The sequence below is a fragment of the Felis catus genome, chromosome E2, assembly GCF_018350175.1.
Source record: "Felis catus isolate Fca126 chromosome E2, F.catus_Fca126_mat1.0, whole genome shotgun sequence".
NCBI classification, from domain to species: Eukaryota; Metazoa; Chordata; class Mammalia; order Carnivora; family Felidae; genus Felis; species Felis catus.
In genome coordinates this window covers 18888884-18904276 of record NC_058382.1, presented here as the reverse complement: position 1 = coordinate 18904276, position 15393 = coordinate 18888884, and the positions used below count along the sequence as shown (strand labels likewise).

Genomic DNA, 15393 nt, shown 5'->3' with positions numbered 1-15393 from the left:
AGCCCTGAGCTTTTTTTTCTATAATTGTTGAAGAACTTTAATTTTCTTTCATGATTTTTGACTTCATATGATTGTACTCTTCTGTTTTGTAATCTATAACATTTATCCCCAGGTTCATTCATTTTATTAATACTTTCAAATATATTATTAGAAGATAAAGTATTATTTTAAATGTCCAAATTAAAAAATAAAAGGCAAGTTTTAACCACCTTGTTTAGATAATAATAAGAAAGTGATTTTTCACTTCAGAAAACGTATACTGTATTTCTCTTGTACGTTGCTGTATGTATTTTTGTATGTGCTATGTGCCATAGAATACAGAAGTTTTGGTTTGATTTACTACATTTCACTTTTTTTTTTATCTTGAAAGAGAGAGAACTTCTCTCTCAAAATAAGATAAATGCCACGGTGCAACTTCAGGTCAGGTCATAAATTCATAGTTTGTGAGTTTGAGACCTGCGTCGGGCTCTGGGCTCTGGGCTCTGGGCTCTGCACTGACAGTGCAGGGTCTGCTTGGGATTCTTGCTCTGTCCCTCCCCCACTCATGTGTTCTCTCTCTCAAAAATAAATAAATAAATAAATCTAAATAAAAGAAAAAAAGAAGATAATTGCCATACTACCATCATTTAAAAATCATACAAAGTAATAAATAAAAGGACCTTTTACTGCCCTTAAATTCATCCCTCAAAGGTTCATTAACAGAACAGTGAATATTCTTTCAGATTGTTTTTCTTACGGTTTTACAAACAGACTACACTTAAACTTTTTTTAACACGGAAAGATTGTGCTATACTTACTTCCTGGCTTGTGGCCAAAGTGTTTTTAATAGTGAAGTTGAATGTTTTAAACATCCTGCTTATCTAGATCTAAGTGTCTGGATATGCCGCTGTGGCTTTTTGTGGTTTGTTTTCTCAAACATGGGCAATTTGCCAAACTTCAGCAAACACTGATCACAAACCTATTACTGTGCAGCCACTTTCTGATCTTTGTCAGTATTAAACATTTCACATAATTATAATCATTGAATTCATACTGCTTTGTGTTGTTTCTGTTAACTCACATCAATTACTGCTCCATATTCCTCTTTTATTTTTTCTTAACTTTTCCTCTTGTGTTGTATATTTGGGTTCTCAACTTTTCACTGTCATTTATGCTACTTTGGTATTTCATTATCATATCTCATAAATCCTGTTATCATAATAGAGAAAGAATAGGTGCTAGAAGACTTGAATAATTTGAAGACATTTAGAGGGAGAAAAGAAAGGTGAAAGAGGAAGTGGTTGGAGTGGTTGAGACCTGGTGCTTCTTTTGTGATCTGTGATGTGGAAAGAATACCTCCTACCTTGCAATTTGTGTTTATTAGTGTTCATTTATCTCATTCTAAATGTTGATTCTTAGGATCCTTTCATAGAAGACTTCCTAAATTTTGAGAATTCACTATACGTTTGGCACATTGTAGGAATTAAAACTATAAGCAGAGCAAAGCCCCTCCCTCAAAGAGTATTAGAGTAATTTGGTACAGGAGCCTCCAAAATTGTTTGGTTGTATACTCTGTAAATAACATATATGAGTGTGGACCCCATAAAAATAAATTTCATGTGCATGGTTCTCAGCCTACTATATATTAAGTGTTAGTGAAACTCCTTTTTTTTATATATAAAAATTACAAGTACAGTGAAGTGTATAGAGACTTGTAAGCATTTTTGTTGTTGACTACAATAATAGTTTCTGTCCTAAACCAGCTTATTCTTTCTTTATTGACCTAGTTCCAGGTGCTCCTTCAGCTCCAAGAAGAGGACGTGGGGGTCATCGAGGTGGCAGGGGACGATTTGGTATCCGACGAGATGGTCCAATGAAGTTTGAGAAAGACTTTGACTTTGAAAGTGCGAATGCACAATTTAACAAGGAGGAAATTGACAGAGAGTTTCATAATAAACTTAAATTGAAAGGTGAGTTTTCGTTTTTCTATTCAGAAAATGTTCTGATTTGACTTGTGAATCATGGATGTTTAATAGAAGTCTTGACTTTCTGGTATGTGCTTGTTTTTCATTAGAAGATAAACTTGAGAAGCAGGAAAAGCCTGTAAATGGTGAAGATAAAGGAGACTCAGGAGTTGATACCCAAAACAGTGAAGGAAATGCAGATGAAGAAGATCCACTTGGACCTAATTGCTACTATGATAAAACCAAATCCTTCTTTGATAATATTTCTTGTGATGATAATAGGTACAGTCTTTTAAGCTGCTCTTATATTCTTAGCTTGAAATATGAAATGATTTCTTAGAAATTCACAAACTTTAATGAATACTTAAAGATATCTAATGACTATAATTTTTTAATGTTTTATTTTGCTAGAAGAAAATAATCCATACTAAAATTTTCAGTGATATTACTCCTTGTGAAGAAGAAATAACCATATACTTTTGTTTAGGGATGCATTCACGTTTGAAAATTGGTAATTAAACCAAAAGCTAACATCTGACATCTAAGTAAGACCTTTTATTTTACTCCTCTTCAGTGTGGTTCAAATGAAGCCAGGGCCAAAAGCACTTCATTTGACGTTTGACTAATGTTACTTTGACGTTTGTTGATACAGTAAAACTTTGTCATATCATAGCAAATGTGGATCCAGAAAATTGTCAGGTTAATTGAAAGATCCAGCATCACTAGTTCCAGAGTTTCTGACTATAGTTTGGTGCCACCTGGTGGCAGTTGTCTACTTCAGTGTAAACACGGATGGAGATGTTGTGATCAAAATCCTGCGATTGTCTGGGCTGGAGCAATTTACTACAGCAGCAGTAGCAATTTAATTTTTTTGTTGTTTATTTATTTATTTTGAGAGTGAGACAGAGAGCGAGCATAAGCAGAGGAGGGACAGAGAGAGGGAGAGAGAATCCCAAGCAGGTTCCACACTGTCGGAGCAGAGCCTGATGCAGGGCTCAATCCCACGAACCATGAGATCATGACCTGAGCTGATGCCAAGAGTTGGACACTTAACTGACTGAGCCACCTAGGCACCCCTGCATCAGTAGCAATTTAAACACTTGCTTCAGACACCAGGTCCGGGGACTGGGCCAGGAGCATACTAGGAACTTGGGGACTTAGCTTCCTTCTTCTAGCTTCCTGAGACAGAGTCCCCTTTCCTGGCTTTGCCCTCTCTTACATTGGGCCAAAGGGAGAGTGGAGTCAGTTGCCAATCCTATATTTGAATTCCCATTATATTGGGGGCTATTACCATGTTTGTTTTATATACTGTATTTGGAAAAAACTAATACTGGTCATATTTGCACATGAAATTTAAGAGAATATCATGAGGACATATTGCCATGGATGGCTTGTGATGACTTAGATAAGGTGCTTGGTTTTTTATTTTTTATTTTTTTAATGTTTATTTTTGAGAGTGCACGGGGGAGGGGCAGAGAGAGGAGACAGAATCCCAAGCAGGCTCCACACTGTCAGCGCAGATAAGGTGCTTATTTTTATTTGATCTTTAGGAATTACTTATCCATAATTTGGGAATTAGTGTCACATAGTTTTGCTGGAAAATGTTCTTACGACCTGATACAGTAGAGTTTATTCTTATAACAGAGAACGGAGACCAACCTGGGCTGAGGAAAGAAGATTAAATGCCGAAACATTTGGAATCCCACTTCGTCCAAACCGTGGCCGTGGCGGTTACAGAGGCAGAGGAGGTCTTGGTTTCCGTGGTGGCCGAGGGCGTGGTGGTGGCAGAGGTGGTACCTTCACTACCCCTCGAGGATTTCGTGGTGGATTCAGAGGAGGTCGTGGGGGCAGGGAGTTTGCAGATTTTGAATACAGAGTAAGTATTGTCTGCTTTGGGGTTGGCAGGCAGTTTTATGAAATTTGGAATGTTTTTATTTTATATTGGGTGAATATTTTTAAGACATTGTATAACTTCCATTTTGACTCTTCAGTGGGGGATGAGGTTGTTTATATAATTATAAGGAGCAGTAATTTCTTGGCTAATGAGTCCAAGTATTTTTTAACTGTTTCCATTTGGAGGAAGCAAAAGATAGAAATGAGATTGGGGTGGAGGGGTCTTTTTTATTATAGAACCATGGTTTTAGATTTCATGGATAGTAAAATTTCCCCCCAAAATAAAAAATGTATTAGAGATAGGCTTAGGATTTTTTTTTTTTTTTTTGGAGGCATGGGGGATTGCTAAAGAAATTATACCAAAAAAAGACTATATAATATCACCTTTATTTCATATTATGGAGTGTGCTTTAACACCAAAAGAGTCTAGGAAGCACATACTCCAGAGTGGAAAGCATTCATAGCAGCCAACATTTATATAGAATTTTGCATGTACTAGGCATTGTTCTAAATGTTTTTTGTGTATTAACTCGCTTAAACCTCACATGAACTCTGTAAGATAGTACTATTCTTACCGCCATTTTACAGATGAAGAAATAGGTATTGAGATGGTAAATGCCTTGTCCAAGGTCAGCTAGTAAGCGATGCTTCAGGGTCTCAAGCCTTGTAAGTTTGTTTCTGAGTCAGTACCCTTAATTTAGTTTTGTGGAAAATTCAACTATGTTTTCCCTGGTTTTCTTATTTTACCTTGGTCTTGAAAATACTGTGATATGTTGGTATTTGCAAACTGCTGCTAGAAAACTATATAGCTCTGTATAGTATTGTTTATATATATAATTAATTTATTTAAAGGAGTCTATCAATTAAGTCAGTGTCACTTCCTAGTTTATTGATTTTTAGGTTTAGTAGAGAGGAACTTTATATAATCACAGAAGGGATCAAAATCACCTTATAAAGAGATCTAAGAGTTGCACAGGGCAGCTGGAAACAAAAAGACCTACTGGCAGGAGTTTCACTGTCCATTATTTGAACTGGACATTGTTGAGATCCTTCTTGAAGGATCAGTGTTAGTGGCTTTTGGGTCTGGTCTGTTAACTTTGACACCTCTGATACTGTATCATCCAGCCAAGACTGCTGAAAATTAGCCTCAGTTCATTAGCTCATGCTATCCAGCACTGGTGACCTGGTGCAGCTACAGGACTTGTAACTTGGAAAGTTGCCGTTCTGGCTGGGGAGACTGTGTCTTAGGAGTTATAAAATGCCTTTTGCTTGTCACTATTAAGGTTCTTGCCAGTGACCTTTTGCTTATAGAGGTCAGTAGCCTTTTCACAAATATTTGCCCTGAACTCCTCTGCAATATTTGACACTGACAACCACTGACCCAACTTAGAAACTTTCTTCCTAGTTTTTTTTTAAATACTGTTATTTGGGGTCTTTTTGTTTTGTTTTTTTCTTTTTAAAAAATAACACATATTCCAGGGCACCTGGCTGGTCAGTCAGTGGAGTATGAGTCTTGACCTCGGGGTTGTGAATTTAAGCCCTACATTGAGTGTAGATACTTTTTTCTTTTTGTTTTAATCTTTAAAAACATTTTTTTTTTTTTTTTTTGCTTTTCAATATCTTAGAAAAGATTATAAGCATCGAGGCAAGTTTTCGTTTTAAAATGGAATACAATGTAAAAAAAATTTTTTTTATGTTTATTTTTTGAGAGAGAGACAAAGAGAGAGACAGAGACAGAGCATGAGCGGGGGAGGGGCAGAGAGAAGGAGACACAGAATCTGAAGCAGGCTCCAGGCTCTGATCTGGCAGCACACGGCCTGACGTGGAGCTCGAACTCACGAACCGGGAGATCATGACCTGAGCTGAAGTCGGACGCTTAACCGACTGAGCCACCCAGGCACCCCAAGTGTAGCTATTACTTAAAAATAAAATATTATTTAATAAAATCTTTAGAAAAATAATAATAACATGTGTTCCTCACCACAGCCAGGCACTTCATGATCTGACTGCTTCTTCACGTCATAAGTCTTATACTGGCTCTGGTCTTTTTTGCCAGTGGGACTCACCTTTTCTTTATTCACTCTGCTGCAGATATGTGGACCTTCTTGCTCTTGTTCAGTGCCAAACTTACAACTATCTCAGGACCTTTTCACCCATTCCTTCTGCCCAGAATGTTCAGTTTGCTCCTTGTAAGCATTTGTGCTCATGCTTGGGCTCCTGCTTCTTCTCCCTTCTTTCTTTTTCCTCTCCCTTCCCCTTTCTTTCCTCCTCTCCTTTGTGAACATGTTGATTCATCGCTTTTAATTGGTTTTTCACTTAGGACCTTCTGTGCTTCTACCTGCATTTCTCTGTCTTTATGTGCTTTATATCCTGTGACCAACTTAAACTTAACCTTCCTCAAATGACCTTATCATCTTCTAGCCTTTCCATCGTCTCCGCACAGCCTCCTCCCAGTGTCTGCATTGGCTAATGGTGTGTCACTTTTTTATCTCCCAGGCAGTATAGCCCATGTCCGCATTACCACATTCATTCCTGTGAGATGTCCCTGCCAGCTACCATAACAACTCACTGATTGGTCTTCAGACATTCAGTCTCTTCTTTACCTCACTTCAGGCATGTCAGTTACCTGTTGAAGAACCTATGACACCTTCTTGTTGAAGACCACATTGAGTCAGCTTGGTTTGAGAAAAAGTACATTTAAATTAAACTTGGATCCCAATGAGGATTTTAGTGATTGTTGCTAGTGTGACCTCAGTTGAGTCGTCAAACCTTTCAGGCCCTCAGTTTTCACATTGTGGAAAGAGAGTTAACACAGTTTTATCTCCTATACACCTTCTAAAGATCATTAAAGTTTCAGAGTTGGAAAACATTTGAGAGGTCTGAGCTCTTGGCCAAGCCATGAGTCCTGAAGTATCCCTGTTAAGGAGCTGGCAGCTTACTTTTTCTAAGAGCATCCATCCTACCTCAGGAATGGTCTTAATTGTTACAATTTTACAATGTGAGTGAAGATTTTTTTCCCCTGTATCCTCACCCTATTAGTTTAACTCTACCGTTGTAAAAGTACAGAATATACATAATTGTCTTAATAATTTGGCAGATATTTGAAAAAAGAGCTGTCATGTTGTCTGTAAGATTGAACTATTATTTCCCTTTATCTGAACAGTCATCCATAAACTGTTGATTAACTGCTGGGTGCACAGTACATACATTTATGAATACAAACATTTTTTGAAGCTCTGTCTCACTCTTTGGTCACTTTGAGCCTTCAGTTAAATCCCCTGTCACATACATTGCAGAATTAGAATGCACTGTAGAAGTTATCTGCATGAGTCTTTATCCACATTAGTGTATCCTTGACAAATAGTCCAGCCTCTGCTTGAGTGTTTCAAGGGGTGATAGATTGACCGGACCCTAGGTATTGCCCTGATGACAAGAAGGTTCAAATGTGACCTTGTACTGCCTGCTCTTCGTGCTCTGTGAGGATCCTGCTAATGTATCCAGTCCCATTTCTCATTACCCTTTAAGCTGTCTGGTTCAAGCAGTTTGACTCGTGGTCATCACTTGTATACACTGTCCTTGATTCCAACACTGACCTCATTCCTTGACCAAATACATTGAATTCATATATGCCATGCACTAGCCTGGATGTTAGTGTAAGCAAAACAGATGCAGTCCTAGCCTTCTTGTGTTTTAGTCCAATGTAGAGATAGACACAGCTGAAAGTCAAGGGGTCCCTTTCACACCCTTCACAGTCTTGTCCAAGGTATGCTCTGTCTTCGGAAACCTCTCTTCCTTCCTCCACAGATTTCTTCCTTTTCTGACCTCTTGTGGTATCTGCTTTCATTGGCACACATTTTAACACTCATTTTCCATATTTCATGTGTTTTGTTCTGCATCGCCAGCTAGATGGGAGTCTCTTGGCAATTAGTGAATATGTATTTTACTTTCATTTCCACCAATGGACATGGAACCATAGTGGGCTTGAAGTAAATGCTCAGCATGCTGATTAGGAATACACTATTTCAGCCTTCAGTAAGGCAGAAGATCCATCAGTGTGGCTAGCCCTTGATTGCCCATTCCAAAGTTGCATGACCCTTATGTCTGCCACTAGAGCAGTGACCTTCTCTGCATTCTATGCCTTCTAAATCATATCACCTGGCAGAAATAGTGATCACTATTACATAAAGGAGATTTACTTTCAAGGATTAAACTTGTTTCTAAAACAACATCTAATACTTCTCATAAATGGATGTCAGTGGCATTTGCAGCAGCCTTTATGTAATGGGTTGGCTTTGTTCTTTGTGCTCTATTGGCATGAATCATTAGTTTTGAGGTGTACATAAGCAAGTGGTTGTTTAATGAAAACATGGGCAAAGCAGAATTGTAGATTTTTAGAACTCCTTTAAAGTATCAGCTGAACTGTAGGCTCTCTCTCACCCTACCCCCAGTAGATAGTTAGGAAACCAAGGACCCAGAGAGGTTAACTCTTTTTTTTTTTTTTTTTTTTTTTTTTTTATGTTTTTAATGTTTATTTTTGAGAGACAGAGGACAAGTTGGAGAGGGGCAGAGAGAGAGGGAGACACAGAATCTGAAGCTGGCTCCAGGCTCCGAGCTGTCAGCACAGAGCCCGACACGGAGCTCGAACTCACAAACTGTAAGATTATGACCTGAGCTGAAGTCAGTCGCTTAACGGACTGAGCCACCCAGGCGCCCCAAGGTTAACTCTCTTGATATGGATACAAGCTAATAAAGCCAAAACTTCCTCTCGTTGACTTCTAGCCCAGTTTTCCTCAAGGATAATGTTAGAAACATAAACTTGTGCTGAGCTTGGTCCTTTGATGCTTTGTGGGGGTGGAGGGCAAGGAGATCAGGTTGGGTGTAATAAGAGTATAGCCTGCTCTTATTTTATATGCTGCTTCTAAGATGGTTAAGCCACCATGGCAGGTAAGACAGATTACTTTCCGTTTGAGTCTGTTTTTTCAGATAGGGTCCAGAGACAAAGAGGTAACCAAAATGACTCAGCATGGTACTCTCTCTCCCTTCCCCCCTTTTATTTTCTCCCCTCCCTCCCCCTATTTCTCTGTATCCCCCTCCTCTTCCCTTCTCTCTCTCTCTCTCTCTCTCTCTCTCTCTCTCTCTCTCTCTCTTTTGCTTTCTTTTTTTTTTTACCTTTCAGAAAACCACAGCTTTTGGACCCTAAAATAGGTCTGGATTGATCGTACAGCTTTCTGAAAGGTAAAAAAAAAAAATGGGGTTGTGTGAAGGTTGGCTTTGGTGGGGGACAGTGGGGTGGGATTATCTTCAGTTTATTTCTTTCTGTACCAGTTTACACCATGCCATATGTATTCTAGTTTAATGACGTTGTACAAATGGTTTGGTGCCCGTATACACAGATAAAGTTAAATCTTTAACATAGGAAATAGTGTATTTCTAACAGGATGAAAATCAGCAGTTAAAATCAGGTATGTGGTAACAACTAGTCCTGAGGAAAACAGACCCCTGGCTCTGATGTTATATACAAGACTTTAGATTAGGATTCGTCTCACTAGGAAGCTAGAGACTCTCTGACATTTTTGTTTTTTCCATGGTTCCTTTTTAAAAATTACCCTGTCAGCTTGCTGATTTGCAGAACTTATTTGAAATTTAAAAGTTATCGTTTTAAAATGAATTTCTAAATCATTGCTTTCTCCTTGCATGAAACTTTGGGGAGAAATGTTATTTTACTGTCTGGATATTTTATTGCTTAGTAAGGACATCAGAGACTTAGGGATTTTATTAATCTTTTTCCAGAGTATGTTGTCAGTTATATTCGATGACCTTGGCTAACTGTGTTGAAAGTTTAAGTTCTATCATTGTGTTTAAAAATAATTAGGATGCAAACGAAGATAGTAAGGTATGCCTATATCTTAGGGGGCCTTCTTGCTGGAACCAGCCCACACCATGACTGCTTTAACCTCCACTAACTGGAAAATGCAGTTAACAAATAATGAGCTACTGCTGGGTGTGTGGAAGTTATAAAATGTTTTCTGGAAATTAGTGAAAAGATTTATACATGAAAGGAAAAGGAGGGTATATTTAAAAGTAATGGGAAATATACTTAAGTAAATTAGAAAGAAATACTAATAAACCAATCATGTGAAACATGAGCTAATTTTTTTTTTCCTTTTTAGAAAGACAACAAAGTTGCTGCATAGTCTACAAACAAGTCTTTGAAAGTAGGTGAATTTCTAGCTCTTCATGGTCCTGAGAATTGGTTCCGGTCTTTGAGAAGAAGGAAGAGGTGAATCCGCTGTATATTTGTCACCAGCACTGGGTGTTTGTTTGTGTGTTTTTTTCTGCTTAATTTCAAAGATCCAATGCAGTTACTTTGGGGGGGAGGGAGGGGGCGGGAAGGCTCATCTTAAAAAATGAGCATTAAATATATTTGGAATAGCAGAAGGTTAAGTAATTTCTTATGTATAGTTAAACTACAACAGTACTTCAGTGGGACTTATAAGTATTTTTTCATCACTGAAAGGATTTTTCTTATCACTAAATTGTATTTGGCAATGATTGTAAGTTGCCTGCAGATAGGGCCGTGATACTGTGTTTTGAGCCACAGAAGGTTGTGTGTGTGTGTGTGTGTGTGTGTGTGTGTGTGTGTGTGTGTGTATCTTTCTCTCTTTGTTTCTTTCTTTTTGGAAATCCTGTAATATCCCTTTTGAGGTAGCTTATTTCGTCAATTAATTAGGGTGCTGGATGGTAGAGAATTTTGTCAGTCAACTATGTAAACACAGTAAATACTGTTTCTTAGGCAAAGGTAACTTTTTTATATAGTTGTAAAATTCCATTATATTCCATTGCCAAAGAAACATTAAGAACTTTGTATAGCTGTATAAAAAGCAACTAATTTTTTAAAGAATAAACATTTTAAAGTCAGCAAACATACTGTGTCCTTGCAGAAGTTGATGTGCTGAGGAGCAGAGCTATGGGTGGTGGGTCTTTTTTCATAGTTTTCCAGGCTTGAGATTTCTGATTTTGATTTTTTTTTTTTTTTTTTTTTAACATTTGGAACACAAAAGAAGATTTGATACATTTCTTCCATTACCTGAAAAGGATAAATTGCTTATACTCATTGTAAGAACTTCATTTTATAACAAATGGCATATCACAGGATTTGTCCAAATAATAAATATTTTCAGTATATGAATGTAAATAATCATAGATAAGAATGTACTTAGCTGTATTTTCAAATAAGCACCCTCCCCTTTTTTAAGACAATAAAACTGGGCATCAATTAACCTGTTCTTCCAGATATGCCTGGGATTTTGTTGTAATACCTTGATTCATTCCATTATATTTCAAGAGGATTCAGAGTGTTAGATATTATTTTGGCAACCTATAAGATATCCTAACACTGGTCCTTGGGCCCGTGGCCCACAAATGACTCAGTAATAGAGTTCATTGCTAATTATAAATCACTAGTAAATCTTTTTGATATTTTAAGCTATAGTGGGGGAAAAAATATGGCCATTTTTGTGTTTTTATGAAGGCCATAGAATAAAGGGATCCAAAGATTTAAATATTTTTATCTATTTTGATTTTTGTTAACTTTGTCCTTAAAGTATTCAATAGTGATAAAGATGTGGAAAACTGCACTGTAGGAGAATTGGAATATTTAAAGATGGTTGATATTTTTAATTTTAATTTTATATCTTTTGTATACCTACACGGAAATGTTTTGTAATTTGGTTTCATTACTGAGGTCCAGTTCTTGCCAGCCATAGTTTAGGTAATATTGCTTAATACTGTTTGCTTGCATGTTAACAACAAAACCTTTTGGAGGACCCACAAATCATTATATTGAACACATTTCTGAAGCATTCTGAACATCAAAGCAAATGCTATGACAGTACCTATGTAGATTGTTTGAGATGTCCCGGGCCAATTCCAAGAAAAGCTGTAAATACCAGCTCTACATGCTTTGAAAGTATGCATTCGTGTGTTTTCCAAGGCCTCTGGGTCACTGACTAAGGCATTTTTTGCCCCAGTAAAAACTGGCCGCATGGCATACCTGCAGTGCACCTCACAATATTAAAGCAAGGTTTTTATTCTAAGACAGAATAAAACTGGTAAATAAAAAATGTTCGTCAAAGTTCTTTCTCTTAAAATAATAATATCATAATAGAGAGAAACAATGAAAGACATCTTTTAAGTATAATAATGGAGTTATGGTTATGTTTATATTCTCTAAAATAACTAAATTAATTTCCAACACTTTTCCTAAGACTAATTTATTGTTATAGGTAAAGCTAGAAGCTCTGTTCTCCCCCACTAGAGTGTGGAGTGTTCTTGAGTTACAGTCCCTATCTTGAGAAGACTAAGCCAGCCAGGCACAGGCCAGGCTGGAAGCCTCAGGCTAAAATGCTTCCTCTGTGGGCAGGCAAGTGTGAAAGAGAAGAGAGGGAAGGCTGACTCCTAAACTCATTTGTTGGATAGACCATTTCTTCCCCCCCGAAAAGCAGGACTTATTGTAGGGGGTAGGGAGAGAGGTCAGGAATGTTAATCCAGCTCAGTGGCTCTTAATCACAGATTGAACTGATAACCAGAGAGCATTTAGAGGAGTATGAGGGGATGTGTTTTGGTTGTCACAGTGACCAGGGACCACCACTGGCATTTAAGAGCAAGGGCCAAGGATTGCAAAATCCTACACCATACTGGACAGTGCCACATAATCAGCTATCCAGCCCAAAGTGCAACGGTGACCCTTCCATTCTGAGGAACACTGGCTGAGTTCCCTCCACATGAAAAGACAGTGAGTAGGGAATTCATTCTTCTCCCTTCCCCAAAATCTTTAAAAACGTTTACTGAAAACGTGGTCTTCACATGGACTATGAAAGATCGAGGTATAAAGGGACCTTACTTCCAGTGGCACAATGTTTTGGAAACCCATTATCACAGGAATTACCACTTCATCCTGGTCTCTTTCAAGAAATGTTCACAAATCTCTTCTCCAAATCAGCTGAGGAACATTTTAAAGTACAAATTCCCATGCCCACATCTGGAGAGTCTGAGTCCGAAGTTCTACAGAGGAGCCTGGGCATCAGGCTATGTCCCCCAGGTAGTTCTGATCACAGGATTAGAAAAACAGCTTTAAAACAGCACAGCCAGAGGCACCTACCTGGGTAGCTCATTCAGTTGAGTGTCCAAGTCTTGATCTTGGTTCAGGTCTTGATCTCAGGGTCATAAGTTCAAGCCCCATGTTGGGCTTTTGCACTGGGTGTGGAGCCTACTTAATTAAAAACCAAACAAACAAACAAACAAACAAATATATATATATTTACTCGCACACACACACACACATACTCACACACATATGCACACAGCACAGCTCATCTAATCCAGCCCCCTCCTTAAAGGGCCTTGGTAAAGTTTTCACAGTAGGATTATTTTACCATTTCTCCATCCTCTCAAATCTAGTACATCTTGGTTGTAACTGGGGCAGGAAGAGGGGGGAAGGACTAAGAGTCAGGAGGGAGCATTTCTGCAGGACAGAATCCAGGGAAAAACAGGGAGACAGAGACTCAAGTTTCCTATGGGTTTGGCTGATTTGAGTGCTGAGACTTGGTTTTTTATTCCTAGCATACAGGAAAAGGGTGTGGGTTGTTTCTGTGTCTCAGTTTTACATGGCTGTTGTCCCTGTCTCTGTGGGTTATCTGTCTGAAAGAGAAGCTGCACCTTTCGCAAGGCCATGCTAATCACTCAGATCTAATTATGTCCAGATTCTAGGATCCCCCTGCCCTATTATTAGTTCAGAGCTGGTTTAATTTGTGACTGTGGGGAGAGGTCACAGGATAGAGTAAGCAAGGTGAGTGATCTCTCTTTAGGACCTTACGTGTCACCAATTTGCTTACTTAAACCATTTTGTGGGTTTGTTTTTTGTTTTTTAATTATTTTTGAGAGAGAGAGAGAGAAATAAAACACACGCAGGAGTGGGGGAAGAGCAGAGAGAGAGAGAAACAGAATCCAAAGCAGGCTCCAGGCTCTGAGCTGTCAGCACAGAGCCCGACGCAGGGCTCGAACTCATGAGCCGTGAGATCGTGACCTGAGCTGAAGTTGGATGCTTAACCAACTGAAACACCCAGGCACCCCTTGACTGTGTTTTTAAAAGACAACAGGTTTTATTTGTACATTGGAAGCCAATTTAGGGAAGTAAAGTAGCACCATTAATCTGTGAATCTAAGATACTAAATCAGGCTTTGCTCAGAGCAGACTGCCCTAGCTTCTCCCAAGATGGAGACACAGGGATAACTTCTTGGAAGAGGTATTCCCTGACTAGCAAGGAGTTGGTCAAGTTAGGGAAGCAAGGGAGGTGTAGCTTTGAGCAGCAGGGGCTTGGCGGCCCGTGGCAGCCAGGCAGCCAGGTAGTGTGTGCACTGGGTAGCTAGAGATGCAGGTCCCAGGCATTGCTCTTGGGGTAATCCCAAACTTCTCTGGAGGTGTGATGGCAAAGGTTCTTCCTGTGTTTTTCAGAGCCAGTGTTAGTAAAAGCAAGTTTGTGGTTTTGAGACATTTATAAATCTGGCTTCAGGAGCACGTGGTGAGACTATGAATCTAATGTGGTTTCTGTTCTCAGTGATGGTGCAGAGCTATGAGCCAGTGGTGTGGGTGTCCTTTAAATTTCAGCTCGGTTCATATTTAACAAACTTGGCTGACTGATTAAAATGTTTTCAGGTTTAGCTCACAAACGGATCAGAATAGACCTGAATCTAATTCTAGTTCATAATGAATGTTGATTTTAAGGAAATGCTTTAATGTGCACTGATGTCCATGTTGTGGTTTATAAAGAAACAAAGTAGCATTGTGAGGCAAAAGCATATTTCAGTTCAATAATAAGGCTTTCTTAAAGTAACTCTCCCGTTTAGGAAGTCTTGCTTTTGCCCCCAGACTGAAGAGTAGTCTGAGAGTGCAAGGAAAGAGCAAAGAATACCAGTCTTGAGGGAGTGTGAGAAACTCGGGCCCAGGCGACATTGTGATGAATTCCAGTGAATGGTTTTCAGTCCTCCCGGTACAGAGGACAGGAACATGTTTACTAGATGTCTGGAAGTGTGCCCCTGTAATCCTAGTGCTCACCTAATCCGGGTAATCCTCCAGTGCTAGCCTCACATAGGATTGCTGATGAGAATGCAGATCCCAACATTGCAGTTCAGGGTTTTGCTTGTGCCGAAATTGTTTTGTAAATTTTTTTCTTTATGGGTTAGTTGGGTGTTGGTTATCACTTGCTTCCTCCCCAGTGTTTAGTAGCATTGCTTTGTCCAGGGTGGGTATGTGGAACCTTGCAGGTTGCAGTTTATAAAATGGAATTAGGTGTTGTTTTGTTTTATGTCTATAAAAGTAATACATTTAAAAAGATTGTAGGCAGTATGGGGCGCCTGGCTGGCTCAGTTGGTAGAGCATGCAACTCTTGATCTTGGGGGTGTGAGTTCAGGCCCCGTGCTGGGCTTACTTAAAAAATAAAAAAAGAAAGAATGCAGGCAGTATGGAAATGGTTTCTAAAAATAGGTAAAGGAAAAGAAGA

At 38.8% G+C, this 15393-nt stretch overlaps 1 protein-coding gene across 4 annotated transcripts in view; it reads left to right on the top strand.

Annotated features, from left to right (window-relative positions):
- Window positions 1-10759, top strand: part of LSM14A (LSM14A mRNA processing body assembly factor) — a 49846-nt gene extending 39087 nt beyond the window's left edge. For 2 of the 4 annotated variants that reach the window (XM_045047284.1, XM_023246137.2), the window contains 5 exons: window positions 1767-1949; window positions 2054-2225; window positions 3588-3819; window positions 9013-9071; window positions 10007-10759. In XM_045047284.1, coding sequence (XP_044903219.1) covers window positions 1767-1949; window positions 2054-2225; window positions 3588-3819; window positions 9013-9036 — 611 coding nt within the window. In that variant the 3' untranslated portion in view covers window positions 9037-9071; window positions 10007-10759. The remainder of the gene's footprint in view (window positions 1-1766; window positions 1950-2053; window positions 2226-3587; window positions 3820-9012; window positions 9072-10006) is intronic. The other 2 variants (XM_023246138.2, XM_023246136.2) reach the window with 1 other exon arrangement.
- Window positions 10760-15393: the final 4634 nt, after the last annotated feature.